The sequence below is a fragment of the Elaeis guineensis genome, chromosome 4 (genome assembly GCF_000442705.2).
Source record: "Elaeis guineensis isolate ETL-2024a chromosome 4, EG11, whole genome shotgun sequence".
NCBI classification, from domain to species: Eukaryota; Viridiplantae; Streptophyta; class Magnoliopsida; order Arecales; family Arecaceae; genus Elaeis; species Elaeis guineensis.
Genome location: NC_025996.2, coordinates 16493011 through 16513214, shown reverse-complemented (window position 1 = coordinate 16513214; position 20204 = coordinate 16493011). Strand labels below are relative to the sequence as shown.

The following is a 20204-nucleotide window of genomic DNA, read 5'->3' as shown; positions in this document are numbered from 1 at the left end:
ACTAAAGATTGGCATCTTTTTCTACTGAGATATCTCCTTGGCTGCGCCATTCTCAGCCACAAGCTGGGCTGCCCCACCCATCTCGGACTTGGTGGCCTTCCCCATCGCTATTGTTGATTCCATAATTCCCCCACGTTTAAACAAGACACAGCCGTCCGATTAGAAGATTTATCCATCATGATGGTTGACTTGGCCGTAGCTTTCAGCGTGACAACACTCATTTGATTAATTGATTAATTGACGCAAATAATTACACCTTGGAATACCAGACACGCTTCTTCTATTGTGACGTCGAGATCGAGGTCATCAATTTCATCATTCAGATCTTGCCGTCCATCCTTGGATACGAGCACATCTCAAAGCACTCATGGCCATGCATGGAGTGCTCTCGCCCCTCGCGCGTGATACATAACATAAGGAAGCCTTGCGCTTGTACTTCATTGCAACTTACTCCACCACACACGGCATGTCGTGGTCCCCACTATGAGAAAATCTTCTACTTTTGTGGAATATTTCATTAATTTCAGACAAAAGAGGAAGACCTTGACCACTGTGGTGTAGAAGTTTGACGCCGAACGAAGAAATATACCACAAAAACAAAACAAAAGAAACGTCCCAGAAAATTAGCATCCCACCAATCCCTACTTTTCTTTCAAATTCCTCCTCTCGTGGATAATAAAAAAAATACAGGCAAGGCCCAGGAGAGGAGAATACGGCTTCCATCTTAAAGTCCAACTCTTTCCATTTCTATCATAAAACAAACCCGATATGCATACAATAAAACAAGAAAAAAGAAGACCTGATAGAGAAATTAATTAGCAGCTAAACAATCCGTACTTTAATTTTCATTCAACCCTCGCTTGAAGGATAACAAAGAACACAGCTAAAGCCTATTGGAAGTTGTGGTTACATCTTAATCTCCACTTCCCTCCAATCAATCCAACCTTTCTATAAAATTTTTGGGGAAAAAAAGAAGAAGAACGAGAAGAATTCTTCTCCTCCTCCTCCTTTGAAAATTGGATGAATTAATCCAAGGTGGCATACTAACTACAAACAACCAAATCATATGCACAACGCTATCATCACCGCAAGAATTCCTATAGAATTTCTTCCAATAATCCAACTATGACTGATCATAACACTACCAGCAATCTTAGGAGCGGAAGAGGTATCGGATTCGAAGAGCGAGCTAAAGGTAAAGTTAGGATTGGACCCGTAGAGCGCTTGCACCCCTTCTACGTCATCTACCCTGAGCTCCACCTTCCGTGTCCTCGGGCTCAGACTCGGGTACATGACCGCCTCCTTGACTCGCGAGTGAGCCAGACCGAGGACGTGCCCGATCTCGTGCGTGGCGACCGACTCCAAGTCCACGGCAACCTTCGACCCCTCCACCCGGAAGTCCACCGCCCACCGCTCCGCCGAGTCGAGGTGGAGCAGCCCGCTGTCCGGCGAGAAGGCGTGGGCCAGCACCCCAAGCACCCCGTCGAACGGCTCCCCGTCCCCGTGATCCCCGCTGTAAAATCCCACCTTCACGTCCGCCGCCTCGTACTCCGTCGTCTCCTCGAACCTCACCGGTATCACACTCGCCCATCGCCGGAACGCCCGCCGGAACGCCGCCTCCACCTCCGCCCTCGGTATATAGTCCACGGCGTCCGTGGGGCCGATGGCGTACGTCAGCGTCAGCGGGCCGGACCGGACCCACCGTGGCTCGCCCGGGAAGAACGCGAACCGCTGGACACCGCCGGTGCGGTTCAGGTTGACCGAGTCGGGAACGCCGCATCGGGGCGTCATGATTTGGGACAGGGTGCGGGCGTCGAGCTTGGAGGTGACGGGGAGGCCGAGCCGGGTCTGGTAGAGGGTGAGGGCCGACTCGAACCTGGAGTCGAAGGCGTTGTCAGTGAGGTTGGAGGTTGGGCTGGGGAAGTAACCGAACCGGGCGAAGTAGCGCTTCAGGTCGCCGATGCCGGGGATGTGGGTCCCGCGTTTCGCGTCGAGGAGGCGCTCGAAGGAGCGCCACGTGTCATCTCGGTGGCCTGGCGGAAGGTGGGACCTGTCGGGCCCATCGGGTTGGTTCGCCGGGAACGGTCGGGAGGCGGTCGAGGGAGGGCGGGAAAGGAGGAGAGGGAGGAGGAGGAAAAGCGCCGGGAGAGAAGAGGGCATGGCATCGGAAAGGAGCGCTGGGATTCGATAAAAGCGAGAGGTTCCCATATTTATAGTTGCCATCGTTACGGTAGAATAAAAGACCTCTGGGATTTTATACGGCTACTACTATTTCCCTGATTTTTGGGTTGGTTGGGTTCGTATTTGGGAGACTCTTGACTTCATGACCTGATTCCACAGTATGCAGCCTGATGATGATGATTCAGCGGTTGGTGACCAACTGACCTCCACACTTTTAACTACTTTTTCGTTGCTTGTCTCTATTAACGTGGAACTACCAAAACGCCCATGGAAGAAGTTCATCCTTGTAAGTTATAGGTTCATCATTTCATCAAGAGAAAGAAACAGGGAGCAAGCACAAAGGTAAGAGAAATAACAGAAAAGGAAGAGCCTGCACATGCATCACTTCGACTTATACATCCAAGTCTGGTAGAAGATGGGAAACATGTATGGAGAGAAAGAGGTTGGTGCTACGCCAGCTTATCGACCCATTTTCTCTAAGTGGGTAAGCGTCATGAGGAAACACCTCCGCGCAATTGAACCGTTTGAATAGGAGCTGCTTCAAAATGGTTACAACGGAAGGACCCTAAGAAGCCAGCAGTTTCTGGTCCCCCGGCCAACAAAGCGGATCTTTGGTTTTTCCTGCACCACTCATTGAAATCTTTGAGCCTATTGGATGTTGGCTCTAACCTCATTCTTTCTTTGTGGGACCATACCAGTGACCAAACTTGACGTGGCTCCAAGGTGATTAATGCTCCTGGGTGACAAAGAAGAATAGGGCCAATTCCGGGAGCCAGGCCAGGGAAAAGTTTCTCCGTCGATCCCTCTCGTTATCATGGAGGCGGCCTGCATCCATTTCCATGACTATCATTGTTGGTGGGACCCGGGATTTCCGCCGTGAGAGTGACTAACCCAGACGGCACTTCTCTCGCTCCACAAGGCTTGTTACGTAAATGCCACTCCTCCTGCCTTGCCACCACCGGCTTCAGTGTACCTACCAGGCACAATCCCTGACCGTTGAATCCTATATCAGGTGGCTCGGATCCAACCGTTCGGTGACCTCACCTCACCTCACTCTCTCACATCTAGTAACTCGCATAAACGGATCCCTCTCTCCACAAACGCTCCATTCAGGCAACGGATAGAGGAGGGTAATGCGATATTCAGCCATCGCCGTCGATTAGGACCGTTGGATTGGACCAGCAAAAAAGAAGCACACGTGGCGGCGTGACGTGAGATCTTAAGGCAAAAGATAGTGGAGGGTTATACAATATCTAGCCATCGCCGTCGGTTAGGTTCGTTGCACTGGAGAAATTATTGTTTGGATCATGATAGACCATCCAAATCCCATGGTGGATAACGCACCATATTAACTCTTATATTTCACAAATTTTCGATTATACATTATCTACCGTGCAATATGCTTCAAGATTTGTGCTGGTCTATCAAGACGTGGTCCAGACAAAAATTTCTTGGATGGTGGCTCCAGACATCCGAACCAAACACAAGTAACGCTGACGTCCGATGCCCTTGTGCGCGTCTCTGTCGTGATTTTCTGGGAGGGATCAGGTGGCGGGCTCTCGACACCAAGTTACGGTGGTGGGATCTTCCTCTTCGGACACGTCGAGGGACATTCTACATAGTTGGTGGAGCCCACACCCTTAGTTGATGATTGTACGGTGGCATGGGATGGGAGATTGGAAGGACATCATGATCAGAAGTCCGCGGCAGTTGTGAGGTTGGCGTGTAAGTATACCTATCTTTTGTGTATCTTATTTACTCCAGTTTTGTTTCCAGCCACGGCAGGTGGGTGGTTGGGCAACTCGGCGGCCCCGTTAGGTCTCACGTGGTCAAAAGTTTTGCAGGGTCGACGCTACGTGCAGACGTACCCTTCGAAAGAACCAGGGAAGGCGCCAAAATAAAAACGTTCCATTCGTGCAGGTGCCATCTGCGCAACATTTGGGGGAGCGGACGGCCGTGGGTGTGTGGCATCCACGACCACCACGAGTCATGCTCATTCCTCAATTTGTATACGGATGAGTGCAATTTGAGAGACCACCATTAATTTGCAATCTGCTGTTCGTTATAGGCTGCATTTGCCACAGGAGATGAATTGAAATTTTCTTCCAAAATTATTTTTTATTAAAGAACTCTGATGACTAACAATTCGAGATCTTGTCGCAACCTCTTACCTAGATTTTCTATATTACAGAATTATACTATTTCAACCATTGTCTTTGAAACTTGTTAGGTATAAAATTCCCACAGCCAAAGTTCTCAGTGGGATTGACCCTTGCAGGCTCCGTCCCCGACTTCAACCACAGGAAGACTCCGTCACCAACTTCAACCACAGGAAGACTTCGTCGCCAACTTCAACCGTTGGCAAGCTCCACCCGGACTCCTACGGGAGCCGGGCTCCATCGCCAACTTCAACCGCTGGCAAGCTCCGCCCGGACTCCTACGGGAGCCGGGCCCCGTCACCAACTTCAACCGCTGGCAATCTCCGCCCGGACTCCTACGGGAGTCGGACTCCGTCACCGACTTCAACCGCTGGTAAGCTCCGTCCGGACTCTTACGAGAGCCGGGCTCCATCGCCAACTCCAACCGCTGGTAAGCTCCGTCCGGACTCCTACGGGAGCCGGACTTCGCACCTGACTTTAATTGCAGGAGGACTCTGTCCGGACTCCTACGGGAGCCGGGCTCCGTCACCAACTTCAATTGCTGGCAGGCTCCGCCCGGACTCCTACGGGAGCTGGGCCCCGTTGGCTACTTCGACTGCTGGTAAGCTCCGCCCGGACTCCTACGGGAGTCGGGCTCCGTCGCTAACTTCAACTGCTGGTAAGCTCCGTCCGGACATCTACGGGAGCCGGACTTCGCACCTGACTTTAATTGCAGGAGAACTCCGCCCGGACTCCCACGGGAGCCGGACTCCGTCCATGACTTCAACCGCAAGGAGGACTCCGCTCGGACTCCTACGGGAGCCGGGCTCCGTTGCCAACTTCAACTGCTGGTAAGCTCCGTCCGGACTCCTACGGGAGTCGGACTTCGCACCTGACTTTAATTGCAGGAGAACTCCGCCCGGACTCCCACGGGAGCCGGACTCCATCCACGACTTCAACCGCAAGGAGGACTCCGCTCGGACTCCTACGGGAGCTGGGCTCCGTCGCCAAATTCAACTGCTGATAAGCTCCGCCCAGACTCCTACGGGAGCCGGGCTCCGCCCCCGACCGTGACTGAAGGAAGACTCCATCCGAACTCCTGCGAAAGCTAGATTTCGAGCTCCTCTTAGACAGATGGCTAACTACCTCTCTCCGCCAGACACTCCAGCCGGACTCCAGCCGGTGGACCTCCAACCCCTGGCACGTTGCAGTAACGGCCGCGATTTTGCTCCATTCCCTGCGGCAGATTCCACGCGGCCCCATCATCCCACGATCCTGCTCCACCTCCTGTGACGGATTCCACGCGGCTCCATCACTCCCTGGCAGACCGTAATAATGGCCACGGCCCTGCTCCACTCCCTGTGACTGATACCGTGCGATTCTTCTATCCTCTGGCACGTCGCGACAACGGACGCCGCTCCGCTTCTCGTGGCAGATTCCACGTGGCCCCATCATCCCATGACCCTACTCCACCTCCTGCGATGGATTCCACGCGGCTCCATCACTCCCTGGCAGGTCGTAATAATGGCCACGGCCCTGCTCCACTCCCTGTGACGGATACCGCATGATTCTTCTATCCTCTGACACGTCGCGACAACGGACGCCGCTCCGCTTCTCGTGGCAGACTCCACGTAGCACGCCTCAATAACAGCCACGATCCACCCCACTACTCTCCGCAACAAACTTTTTCTGACTCTGGGCGGCCCACTGCCAGACGGTTACAGACGTCGCTATCAATTTGTTGCCCCCTCCGCCTATAAAAGGGGAACCCCAGATACGTTATTCGAGAAGCCCCATTTTCTATCTCAAAACTCTGCTAAAATTTCTGTTCAAGCACTTCATTCTTGTTGAGGCAGAGAACTGACTTGAGCGTCGGAGGGTCTTGCCGGAGCAACCCCACCTCCGGTTTAGACTTCTTTTGCAGGTCCCGACGGCGACCGTGACTACCTCGACTCCAGCTTCTCCGGTGCAAGCGGATTTTTGCACCAACAGGATTGGTGCTAGAGGAAGGGCCTGTGTCTTCGCAGTATCATTGTTCTTAAAGGAGCGCTCAATGGGACGCCCCCGGGCATTTCTCTCGGCGTCCCCTCCTCCTTTCTCCACTTGGTCCTTGCTCGATGCCTCCCCGCAAGGCATCCACGCGACGATCCACAGCCTCCGCGGCCAGATCTCAGGCTCTGGCCTCACCCCCTGTTTTCCAACCTCCTCCTCCTCCTCCGGCGATGGCGGTCGGCGCGGAGCAGTTTGATCTGCTAGCGCAGCAGGTCAGAGGCCTCACTGAAGCAGTGCAGGCCATGCAGCAGCAGCAGCAGCCGCAGGCGTCAGTGCGCCTGGAAAGGGTGTCGCCGGAACACCAGAATCCGATGGCGGGGCGGGCCACTTGGGCCAGCGAACCCGTCCCATCTTTCCTGAGAAAGCGAACCCGAGGGTGGAGAGCCCTCAATCGGATCACGACTTCACCCCTGGAAGATCTCTGCCCCCATTCTGCCAGAGGACCCTCGAGACTCGAAGTCGAGAGAATTTTCTGGACCGGAGGCTCCAAGAGATGAACCGACGGATTGAAGAACTCCGTCATGCTCCCCCCGCTTATGGTGAAGATATTTGCACTGACCCCCCCTTTTCTCAAATGATTATGTAGGAACCGATCCCGCCAAACTTCAAACTCCCCAAATTCGAAAGCTACGACAGGACATCGGACCCGGTTGATCATCTGGAAGCCTTCCGGACGATGATGCTGCTCCATGGCACTCCCGACGCCATTCTATGTCGAGCCTTCCCATCCACCTTGAAGGGAGCGGCGAGAAACTGGTACTCGACTCTGAAGCCGGGTATCATCTTTTCCTTCGATCAAATGAGCCACCAATTCGAGGTCCATTTTGTCAGCAGTCGATGCCCCCGGAAGGGTTCGGAGTCCCTCATCAACATCAAGCAAAGGGAAGGAGAATTCATTCGGGCCTACATCAACCGTTTCAACGTCGCGGCACTGGAGGTCCGGAACTTGTACCAATCAGTCGCAATGGCCTCTCTAAAGGGCGGCCTTTAGAAGAATGATCTTTTGTTCTCCCTGGAGAAGAAGTACCCCAGAGATTTTGCTGATTTATTGGCTGGGGCTGAAGGGTACGCCCGAGCGGAAGAAGCCTTCAAAATGAAGGATGAGGAGACCGCGAGAGAGCGGCAGGCGGGAGACTCGAGTAAGCCCGTAGTCGAAAAAAGGTCGAGAGAAGCTCGGTCGCATTCTCGATCCCCTCCTGGGCATAAGCACGCCCATACTCCACCTCGGGTATGCAGGCAGAGGAGTCCGGATCGCGGGGTTCGGCGGGGTTCTCCACTGGGAAGGTTCCGCAGCTACACCCCCCTCAATGCCTCGAAGACCCAGGTACTGATGGAGGTCAGGAAGCAGCTCCCTAGGCCAGAGAGGATGCGCACACATCCCGGGAAGCGCAACCCCAACAAGTTCTGTCTTTACCACCATGACCATGGCCACGACACGGAGGAATGCATCCAGCTCCGAGACGAGATCGAGGAGCTCATCCGGCGAGGTCGACTCGACAGGTTCATCCGACGCGGTCTGAGAGTAGAGAAGATCAGCCAAGGACCCTGCCGCAACCTGAACCGCCAGAGAGGGAGGAGCAGCCCGGAGATCGGCCTCCAATCGAGACATCGACTCCATCGTCGGAGGGCCTCAAGGAGGAGCAGACCTTCGACAACCATGAAACTCGGGAAATCTGTAAATGTATCGCTTACGATTTCGTCTTGAATCTAAATTTCTTTCGACTTGGCATGCTCCTCCCATTTGGCATGGATTTGTCACGACTGGGTATAACCCCTTCAAACAATTAAAACAAAGTTATGTTAGGGACGGGAGGAGAACCTCATCCTAACATAACTAAAATGAAAGTCCGATTATCTTGAGATCGGATTGGGGGAGAAGCCTTACAACGCCCTAATGTGCCCCCACGGCCATGTCAGGAACAGGAGGAGAACCTCGTCCTGACATGAGCAAAGTCAAAGGCCCGGTTCTTTCAGACCGGATGGGGGGAGAGGCCTTACAACGCCCTAATGTGCCCCCACAGCCATGTCAGGAATAGGAGGAGAACCTCGTCCTGACATGAGCAAAGTCAAAGGCCGGTTCTTTTAGACCGGATGGGGGAAGAGGCCTTACAACGCCCTAATGTGCCCCCACAACCATGTCAGGAACAGGAGGAGAACCTCGTCCTGACATGAGCAAAGTCAAAGGCCCGGTTCTTTTAGACCGGATGGGGGGAGAGGCCTTACAACGCCCTAATGTGCCCCACAGCCATGTCAGGAACAGGAGGAGAACCTCATCCTGACATGAGCAAAGTCAAAGGTCCGGTTCTTTTAGACCGGATGAGGGGAGAGGCCTTACAATGCCCTAATGTGCCCCCACAGCCATGTCAGGAACAGGAGGAGAACCTCGTCCTGACATGAGCAAAGTCAAAGGCCCGGTTCTTTTAGACTAGATGGGGGAAGAGGCCTTACAACGCCCTAATGTGCCCCCACAGCCATGTCAGGAACAGGAGGAGAACCTCGTCCTGACATGAGCAAAGTCGAAGGCCCGTTCTTTCAGATCGGATGGGGGGAGAGGCCTTACAACGCCCTAATGTGCCCCCACAGCCATGTCAGGAACAGGAGAAGAACCTCGTCCTGACATTAGCAAAATCGGAGGCCCGATTCTTTCAGACCGGATGGAGGGAGAGGCCTTACAACGCCCTAATGTGCCCCCACAGCCATGTCAGGAACAGGAGAAGAACCTCGTCCTGACATGAGCAAAGTCGGAGGCCCGATTCTTTTAGACCGGATGGGGGGAGAGACCCTTGCAATAGCCTTTATGTGCCCCTGCGGTCCCGTTGGGAATAGGAGGAGAACCTCGTCCTAACGGTGACGAAACTGACCGCCCGATAAGATCGAATGAAGGGGAAAGACCCCTCAGCAGCACCTTCACACTCCTACGCAACCCCGCAAAAAGTGAGGGGAGGGCCCTCACTCGGAAAAGAGAAGAGAAATTAAAGAGGAAGAGCGACGAGCTATGTCAGAAACAGATGAAGGACAAACCACACCAAAGACCTAAGAAACCTCATCTCAACAAGGACAGGAAGTTCTTACCAAACACCCCCGACCTCTAAGAAGGCTCTCGACACAGGTCAAGAAGACAGCGACGTCTCCAAAGTAATGCGGAGTTCGGACCGCCAAGCTCGAGCCCGCGGCCATGAACGACGAGAAAGCAAACCAGCGTATCGACGACTGGGCGCCTCCCAACAGCATCAACATCGGACAAGTCGAACGGCGAGAGAAGTTCGACGGATGATAATTTAATACAATATGCGGATGAGGTAACACAAAACCTCCTTTTCATTCCATTTGTGAAATATATCCTACAAAGCCCAGAAGGCCAAAGGAAGAAAAGCAAAACGACAAAAGCGGGACAAAACAACAAAAGGAAAAGTGGGTACATGAAAAGATAGAAGGACAAAAAGAGCCCTAAGGAGGCTCTGCTCCTTCCGATCTAGAATTATCTGCTCCACCCCTCATTCAGGACTGCCTTAGATTTTCAATTTCTTCTTCTAGCTCTCTCCTTTTCAGCAGCGCGTCCTGAAGTGCCCTATGAAGTCGCTGGCTCTCGGTCTCCGCCTCTCGACGTCTCTTTCTCAGGACCTCGGATTCCGCCTCCGCATCCGTGACGACCTGCTGCTCGTATGCCAGCTGGATCTTCAATTGCTGCAGCTCAGTCGTCTTTTCTCCAAGGGCGACAGAAAGCCCTTCGACGGTTCCTCTCAGGGACTGGAGTTCATTGGAATCCTGGGCAGAAGTCAGCTGGGCCCTGTCAGCCAGCTGCCTCTGAAGACGGGCGACTTCATCGGTCGCCGCCCTGAGTCTCCCTTTACATTCCTCTATCTGCCTGCGCCAACTGGCCCGATGCACGTCGTAGCTCACCTCGACGTCCTGAAGCTGTTGCTGAAGGTCGGAGACCTTCTTCGACCACTCCTGTCGCCGTCGGCCCGAGCCAAGAGCCGGGACGAACTTCCTCCCAGCTGGCTGATCTTCTCCATCGCAGCCGACAGTTCCACCCTAAGGGCGCTGATCTTGGCAGCTTGAGCCCAAATTCGGTCGCTGGCGCTCTTTTTGCATTCCTCAAGCTCCTTCGCGAAGTCTGCCTTCCTCCGACTATACTCCATGATCCCCTTCACATGAAGATTTCGAAAGCTGGTGGCCTCCGCGGTGGCTTCAGAATGATCCTCTCTTAATCTGTGAAGTTCGCCTTCCATCTTCTTTGACCTTTTTGTCAAGTGAAGGACTTCCTTCCTCAGCCGTTGGATCGTCGTCTTCAGTGGAATCCCTAGGGGCAGGGGAAGTGCATCTGCAGGACACTGCCATCGGAAGGCAAAAGCATCAAGACACGACTCATCACAGAAAGAAAAGCAGAGAGAAGAAAGGGAGGAGGGAGAAGCCGCCCACGATAAGAAACTCAACTTTATTGATTGGATGATTCTTGAAGACAAAAAGGAAAAGAAAAATTACGGTAAAATAAAAATACAAGGTCGGAGGTCTCAGACCTCAGGGGCAGGGGTTGGAGAACTCGACGTCCTTGGAAGGAGGGCTGCGACAGTGGTGGCAACGGGTGAGGGACCGGCCTCGTCTTCGGACTCCTCACCCAAGAAGCTGAGGTCGAGCTCCAGAAATTTATTGACCACCTTCACCTGGCAGAGCTCGAACCCCTTGATGAACGCCTCCTGGCCGAATTGAACGTTCAGGTCCCTCATCTCCGCGGAGGTCTTGAATTCCTCTACCGCAAGGACCCTGGCCTCCGAGACCAGGACTGAAATCTGCTCAGCCAAGTTGGCGACCTCGGCCTCCGCCTTTCTCACCGTCTCCTCCAAGGTCCGCTTCTCCTCCTCCCAGGCTTGTTTCTCTCTTTCCAGGGCCTCTTGGAGGGCGACTACTTCGGCTGCCTTTTCTTTGAGGCGAGCGATCTCGGCCCGGCAGCGCTCTCCACCTAGACGGCGTCCCTCCTCGTCCGGTTCGTCACCTCGATATTGGCGAGGAGCTGGTGCCCAATCTGCAAGGGCGACAAGGGGATCGGAACAGGGGCCAAACAGCCGGTTAAAAGAAGATTTGCTTACCTCGAGGAAGGACCTTAGGGAGTCCCAGACCCGCTGCTCAGGATCGGCGTGGTTGATCCTCTCAACGACGTCAGGTAGGATGCAGCCGTCGATCAACCGCCTGATCAAGTCCCGGTCGTTAAAGGAATTCTCCGGCTCCTCTTCGGAGCAGAGGGACTCGTCCGCGGTGGCTCGGCGGCTACTCACCCTGCGGGCCACCGACTTCCTCTCTTCTCCCTCTCAACTACGGGCGCCTCCATGGGGCGGACCCCCGAAATGGGAGCCCCGATCGGTGGACTCCTCGAAGAGGCCCGGGGGGCCGTGGGTTCGGCGTCCGAAGGAATGTCGATCGCCGGAGCCGCCTGGACGGGCGCGGCAAGCTTGACTCCTCCACTCTGGCCCTCTTTGTCGATCCGGAGGCCGCGGCACCCTTTCTTTTGTGGGCCTTGAGGCCCCTGGCAAGCATCTGTACTGCTTCGGCGTCCATTCTTTAAAAAAAAAAAAAAAGAAGAAGAAAAAGAGAAAGAGGAGAGAGATCAGAAATCAGTAATAGAATGGAAAAGGAGTGGCACCAAAAAAAAAGAAGAAGAAAGAAAGAAAAGAGAAAGAAGAAGGACAGGAGAAAAAGAAGAGAAAGGAAAAGATGAAGTACTCGCAGGATCCTGGGGCTCAGGCCAATGTTGAACAAAAATTGCTCCCTCAGAAGGTTGGGAAGGGAAGGGGCGGAATAGGCGAGAAGCTTTCGGGCAGCCTGGAGGTCATCCTCCCCCAAGCTGGGGGTCCGGCGGATAGAATCCCTCAGAGAGCCCCAAGGGGGCAGGCCCAGCCTCAGGGCCGGGCAATGGACGAAGAGGTATTTTTCCTTCCAGTTGTGGATTGAAGAGGGAGCACCTTTCAGCAACCCCTTCTTGCCGAACTGAGGGGAGAAATACCACCAGTCCTTCGTCGAAGGATGACGCTTAAAGGTATAGAAGTGCCTAAACAGAGAGAGGGACGGTTGGACCTCGACTACATGGCAAAGGGAGAGAAACCCTATCAAAAACCTAAAATAATTCGGAGCAACAGAAGCCAAAGAGATATCTAAGAAGCGGAAGAGGGCGACAACAAAGGACGGAAGCGGAAGCCAGAGTCCGGCACGGAATGCCTCCTGATACAGGCAAAAACGATCGGGTGGGGGAGTGCTAGCCCGGTCGGAGGGTCCAGGCAGCTCCAGGTCGTACTTCGGAGGAACTCAATACTGAACCCTTATCAGAAGGAGTTCATCCGGAGTCAGAGAGCATGGAATGGCGTCCGATGCAAAAATCGGGCGAAGCCCAGCCCCAGATGCGAGTGCATCTACAGAGCGAGGGACCTGGGGGGTTGAGGCGGAAGAACTCCCAGAACCGCTGGGAGAGGAAGAGCCGGAAGATATTTCGAATAACTTCGAATGAAGACTCTAAAGATCCCGATGAAGACGGACAGGACAGGGGATGGGAGGCCAGAGGAGACTAACTCAAAGGAATACAACAAAAAAAAGAAAAAAAAATGGCAAAGATAAGCCCCTAAATGGCGGGAAGAAAGATGAGGGTCCTGGGACTAACCTAGATCGCTCAGAGGTATGCAGAAAGGCGAGGACAGGGACGACTCGAAGGGCGCCTATGGCCCGAGAAGGCGCCAACAGAATCAGGGCTCTCGAAGGAAGGGCAGACACTGGTAGATTTCTGGGGCGGAATAGGGCCCCTAAAGGTGGAAGGACGGGTTTAAATAGATCTTGGGATCCGACGCCGTAATGATCGCGAATCCCCCAGGCCGGCCCGTGCTCGACACGTGTCCCACTCGCCGCGGAAGGCGGCTAAAAGCGGCTGACGGTTGGCAGGGCATTATTGCACCGTACCTGGGCCAGTGTACCAGCGAGAATTTGAAGGGTCCCTTCGTATCGCCCCGATTCGAAAAGACTCCAACACGCGCACATTTAATGCCAAAATATCTGGGGGCGGTCGTGCGCAGGATTCGAGGGGACAACTTCGGTCTCTCTGTACTTCCTTCATTCGAAATTCAAACTCGGAAGTAGGAAGACTGGTGTTGGGTATAAAATACCCACAGCCAAAGTTCTTAGTGGGATTGACCCTTGCAGGCTCCGTCCCCGACTTCAACCACAGGAAGACTCCGTCACCAACTTCAACCACAGGAAGACTCCGTCGCCAACTTCAACCGCTGGCAAGCTCCGCCCGGACTCCTACGGGAGCCGGGCTCCGTCGCCAACTTCAACTGCTGGCAAGCTCCGCCCGGACTCCTACGGGAGCCGGGCCCCGTCACCAACTTCAACCGCTAGCAAGCTCCGCCCGGACTCCTACGGGAGCTGGGCTCTGTCACCGACTTCAACCGCTGGTAAGCTCCGCCCGGACTCCTACGGGAGCCGGGCTCCGTCGCCAACTCCAACCGCTGGTAAGCTCCGTCCGGACTCCTACGGGAGCCGGACTTCGCACCTGACTTTAATTGCAGGAGGACTCTGCCCGGACTCCTACGGGAGCGGGCTCCGTCACCAACTTCAATTGCTGGCAGGCTTCGCCCGGACTCCTACGGGAGCCGGGCTCCGTCGCCGACTTCGACTGCTGGTAAGCTCCGCCGGGACTCCTACGGAAGCCGGTCTCCGTCGCCAACTTCAACTGCTGGTAAGCTCCGTCGGACTCCTACGGGAGTCGGACTTCGCACCTGACTTTAATTGCAGGAGAACTCCGTCCGGACTCCCACGGGAGCCGGACTCCGTCCACGACTTCAACCGCAAGGAGGACTCCGCTCGGACTCCTACGGAAGCCGGGCTCCGTCGCCAACTTCAACTGCTGGTAAGCTCCGTCCGGACTCCTACGGGAGCCGGACTTCGCACCTGACTTTAATTGCAGGAGAACTCCGCCCAGACTCCCACGGGAGCCGGACTCCGTCCACGACTTCAACCGCAAGGAGGACTCCGCTCGGACTCCTACGGGAGCCGGGCTCCGTCGCCAACTTCAACTGCTGATAAGCTCCGCCCATACTCCTACAGGAGCCGGGCTCCGCCCCCGGCCGTGACTGAAGGAAGACTCCATCCGAACTCCTGCGAAAGCTAGATTTCGAGCTCCTCTTGGACAGATGGCTAACTACCTCTCTCCGCCAGACACTTCAGTCGGACTCCAGTCGGCGGACCTCCAACCCCTGGCACGTTGCAGTAACGGCCGCGATTCTGCTCCATTCTCTGCGGCAGATTCCACGCGGCCCCATCATCCCACGACCCTGCTCCACCTCCTGCGATGGATTTCATGCGGCTCCATCACTCCCTGGCAGGCCATAATAATGGCCACGGCCCTGCTCCACTCCTTGTGATGGATACCGCGCGATTCTTCTATCCTCTGGCACATCGCGACAACGGACGCCGCTCCGCTTCTCGTGGCAGATTCCACGCGGCCCCATCATCCCACGACCCTGCTCCACCTCTGCGACGGATTCCACGCGGCTCCATCACTCCCTGGCAGGCCGTAATAATGGCCACGGCCCTGCTCCACTCCCTGTGACGGATACCATGCGATTCTTCTATCCTCTGGCACGTCGCGACAACGGACGTCGCTCCGCTTCTCGTGGCAGACTCCACGTGGCACGCCTCGGTAACAGCCACGGGTCCACCCCACTACTCTCCGCAACAAACTTTTTCTGACTCTGGGTGGCCCACTGCCAGACGGTTACAGGCGTCGCTATCAATTTGTTGCCCCCTTCGTCTATAAAAGGGGAACCCCAGATACGTTATTCGAGAAGCCCCATTTTCTATCTCAAAACTCTGCTAAAATTTTTGTTCGAGTACTTCATTCTTGTTGAGGCAGAGAACTGACTTGAGCGTCGGAGGGTCTTGCCGGAGCAACCCCACCTCCGGTTTAAACTTCTTTTGCAGGTCCCGGCGGCAACCGTGACTCCCTCGACTCCAGCTTCTCCGGCGCAAGCGGATTTTTGCACCAACAAAACTCATTTTTGAATATCTTTTTCAGATCGGCTAAAATATCGAGGTAGATTTCAAATGATGAACATCATTTAGATGTCCTGATATGAAAGCGAACGACTTCATCAGATTTAATCTTCAGATATTATCTTCGATCATATGCTGAGGATATTAATATACTACTATTGGCCTAGTAGTTGAACTAGCACTGGTGACTCCAATCAATGACTTATTAAGATTGCTATGGAGAATCAGGATGAAATGATTTCATTAGCTTCCATTTGACCCTTGGCTTGGATGCTTATCAATCCCAGAGTTAGGATCTTGCCAACAAACTTGGGATGAGGTCCCACAACCAACACCAACACAAATACATCCAAAACGGAGCCTTGGTTGTGTGCCAACCTTAGGCCACCAATCTATACTGCCACGTAAGCAGCTAATTGAAATCTTTCAATAGACTCTTAAAATTTGGACATCACCCATGACTAACAACCTTGATTTATAGATTAGTGAGTAAATTTTCTATCCCAACGTTCGACAGATCATGGTCTAGTCTAGTGGCCTACAACTCTATTCTTATATAAAGAGATAATGATCGAACTCTCGAGGTAAACATAGCTATAGAGAAAGAAAGCACCCATACGCAGTCTTCTTTTCTCTCTTTCATACTCTCTTTTTTCAACTGTTCTCAAGCTCTGGCTAACTTAAATATTGGAGGATTCCTCATTGGAAAATTTTCAATGAGGATAAACTTCTTTTGTAGCTTTCTTTTGGCATCCCGATTCCCAAATCGATGTCCATCTTCGGCCCCATCTGCTTCAACAAGATCTCACGGCAACACTCTATATATTGCACAAAAAAATAGGTTTATGCCTCTTGGTGACATTTTTGGAAAAGTATAGCAGCAATTCTTACCGTAATCTAGGAATTTCTAATCGGAGCATGGGTGTGATGTCTAAATGCCTCAACTCCAATGGTGTTTCCCTACTGGGGAAAAAAATTATGGCATTGTATTTAGAGTATTAAATTGCCAGTATATTCGTGAGTATGCTCGTTTCTTCTAGTTTATGCTTGCTGTCTCTGATCTTAAGTTACTGAAGTAGGCTGCTTCGGTTGATACGCAAGACATCTAAAGGGCTAAAAAGCTCGTTACATTTGACTCCGACCAAAATCTCAAATGCTTAAGCGAGAGAGAGGATATTACGGTGGGAAAGACGAATAAAAGTCTCAATACAATTATGTTACTAGCATCATACCTTTCATGGATGGATTCCAAGCCCAAATATAGACAAAAGGGTTGGAAGCTTCTTGAAGATCCAGCATGATAGGCTTGAGTCATGCTATAATCAACTAAGATCGCGTCATAACCATCTTAGGATACGAGGTAATCACTTGGGACTATTATAGTAGTCCTCACTCTCGGTATGATGACTGGATGCGCTCTAATGTAAAGTGTGAAGGCCAAAAACCATGATGAGAGGGTTCTGGTTGATAGATGCCAAGCTTCACGAGTGCCTGTCCAAGCTACAGGAATTTGGGTCTCCCAGTCAGCTCATATCAGCTCTCGCAGAAATTTTTTGTACACCATATGTTACATAAAAAAATAAATCATCTTATCTAATTGAACCACATAACTATCATTTTTTAATACATATTTAATACTCATAATTTTATTTTTTTATTTAAAATTTTAAATAATAAAAATATCTCTCTTCTTCTAAAAATATTATGATATTTATGTTGAAATTTTGATTTTTTACATAGGATATCATAATTTTTTCACAGAATATCACCGAGAGGAAAAATATTTTTATTATTAAAAAATTTATAAAATTTTTAAATAATAAAAATATTTCTATCAAAATTATGATATTTTATAGAAAAATTATGATAGCGTATGCAGGAAGTCATAAGTTCAATATATGAGGTTATAATATCGACACAAAATATCATAATCTTTTTTGAAGAAAAGAGATATTTTCGTCATTCAAAATTTTAACGAAAAATAAAATTGCAAGCATTAAATGTACATTAAAAAGCGGTGGTTACATTGCCCAATCATGTGCGACAGTGCATTTTTTCTACACCATGTGCGGTGTACAAAAAATTTTCTTTGGCTCTTGATTGGATCATATGCGGAGAGTTACATCAATTCTAAGCTAGATCAATCTGATCATGCTATGTTATTAGGTTAATTTTTTGCCATAAAATTGCAGTAACATAAATTCCAGCTGTTAGTACGTCTACATACATCATAAACCATCTCTATAATTTGTAAAACAAGAATCACTTTGAATGTTCCGTCATCTCCCAACTTTGAAAGATCACAATACATGCTTTCATGGGAGGCACCTGCTGTGGATAAAGACTCGGGCCGACACGTGAGGTATTATCTACTCTAGCTCATGAGTCTCATGGTTTTGCCCTTTAAAGGGTGTTTGGTATGAGTGATCCATCTAGAATTAAAGATGATGTAGATGGAGATGATGAGATCATCGTATATGGTTGCACTATGATGATCCTACATAGCAGTGGTTTCAAATCATCCTTACTCCTCAAATCACTATCCAACATGGTGATAGAAAATCGACTGTTGAGGACGAATATCCAACATCACTCTATCACTATAATCTTATATTAAAATATATTAGCTAAAAGACCCTCACGATTGAGAGACTTTCGCATATAGGTGGATAGTTAAGGTGTCTTCTCCACGGAAGAGAAGGAAATCAAAGTATTTTTGGTATTATATGGTCGGCAATCTTAAATTCCCATAGCATTCCTCCACGGAAAAGAAGGAAATCAATTTCCGTAGCATATCAAACAAGTAGCTTGTACGTACTTGAGGATATTTAATCACTATACTATGGCAAATCAAACATAGTGATCTTATATCACTACACATTGGATCACCTCAGGATTTGGATCACCAGTGATCTTTGATCATTGCGGTGATCCAAATTAGGTCATCAAACGTCCTCTTAAAAGGCACCTCATATGAGAAGGACGATTTCTTCCTTATAAGCACGAGTCCTTCTTGATTCACAATCGATGTGGGACTATTAGTACTCTTTACATTATTATAACCACAACAGAGCCTCCCAATCAAGGGAGACTCGATGTGTACAGTTCGAGGAGCTCCACAATTAGCTGAGACAGATCTCGACCCCTTCTTGGTGAGCCATTTTTGCGAACAGGGACTCGGCCCGACACGTAAGATATTGTCTCATGTGGGAAGAATGATCTTCTTTTTATAAGCGTGAGTCTTCCTTGACTCACAATTAATGTAGAACTATTGATACTTCATATTATTAGAACTACAACAGCACCCAGCTTGCATTAGCCTATTCATAATCATGATTGGACAGGTTTAGGACATCAATGACAACTCGTATCAATGTCAAGGTGCTTAAATGTATCACGATGCAAGATGCTTTCCGTTATGTCTAATGCAACTAAAGCGTATTCCAATATGTACTTGATATTAGAGTCATTGTATCTCGTTTTCATCTCAAAGCATCACCCATTCTGTTTGCAAGATCAAAAAAATTAATTCACGCAATGCAACCAGTTATGCATGAAATTCACACAAAGGTCTTCCTAGCAAGCAAAGCTAATGTTTCATCTGATGAAGAAGAAGAAGAAGAAGAAGAAGAAAACAAAGTTGCCGCCGTAAAGGGACTCTTGGTTTGTATTGTTCTTGGATGGAGAAAACTTTCTCTTGTGTCATCAAGATTGAGGAAGTACTATTGTTTATACACAAAGCAACTGTGGAAGAAATTTTCAAGAAACATAAAGAAACAGGCTTAAAAGACATGACTTGAATTGTGACAAATGGTGTCGCCTATTTTGCAGTCGAAGCTGGTAGCTAGTATCGGCAACATGGTATATGCACATAGAAGAAACAAATATGGCTAGTTTTGTTCCATCTATTTTTTTAATTATTTTTTGATAATACTATATTTTCTTTTTAGATTCTTTATTTTTTCAGATCTTTTTCTTTTTTAAAGAAAACAAAAAATGGGGGACTAATGTTTGCATCTTTTACATGAGGGGTTTCACCTTTATTCATGTGTGAACTCACCGTGGGGCATTTTGAGATCTATGCATTGGCTGATCCAGCAGTACAGATTCTTGCAACCACACAAATAGCTTGCGTTTATTTGTTATGGAAAGCCTTACTACTCTAAAGCAGCCACCCTTCCAAATTATATTCATCAAACGGAGGGGCATCACTCTTACCATCCTACTAATTGGAGTCAATCATGCAAGCCACTTGACAAGGGCTTCATATGCATACTTAAGAACTTCGTTTTGGCTAGAAGGAGGCAAGAATAATGGCTAGACTGATAAATTAATGCCTGATTTGGCTCCAGCGCAAGAAATTCTAATATCCTTTTTGCTGATGTGTAAGTGATAGAGATATCAAGATTTACAGCAAAATCATATATTTATAGAGAAGGAAATTAAGTTGCAGGCTTATTATTCAAGAAAGGCTTCCAATTACCCAGGCGGTGGGTAGACCATTTTCTAGCGCTTTTTCTGATCAGTGTTCTTTCCGATCTCTATATATTTCAGTGTTTTCCTATTGGTGTTATTTCCGATATCTATATATTTTTCACCGCTCTATCGAAAATTTCCTCAGACCCTATCATACTCCAGCTTGGTTGGGATATATAAATGCAGCAAGTCAATCCATCTAGTCAATGCGCTGAATAGAAAAATTAATTGAGCCGAGCTTGGATCATTGGATGTTAGGCGGAGTTCGCCAGGTCAGGACGGAGTGTACCGCCTTCGCAGGTCTTGCATGTCACCGAAGCTGCG

The 20204-nt window shown here is 50.4% G+C and overlaps 1 protein-coding gene across 1 annotated transcript; it reads right to left on the bottom strand.

Annotated features, from left to right (window-relative positions):
* Positions 1-815: 815 nt before the first annotated feature.
* On the bottom strand, positions 816-2308 carry LOC105036567 (metalloendoproteinase 4-MMP). Its single transcript, XM_010912323.3, has one exon. The coding sequence runs from the start codon at positions 2221-2223 to the stop codon at positions 1063-1065; it is 1161 nt and encodes a 386-aa protein (XP_010910625.2). The 5' UTR covers positions 2224-2308; the 3' UTR covers positions 816-1062.
* Positions 2309-20204: the final 17896 nt, after the last annotated feature.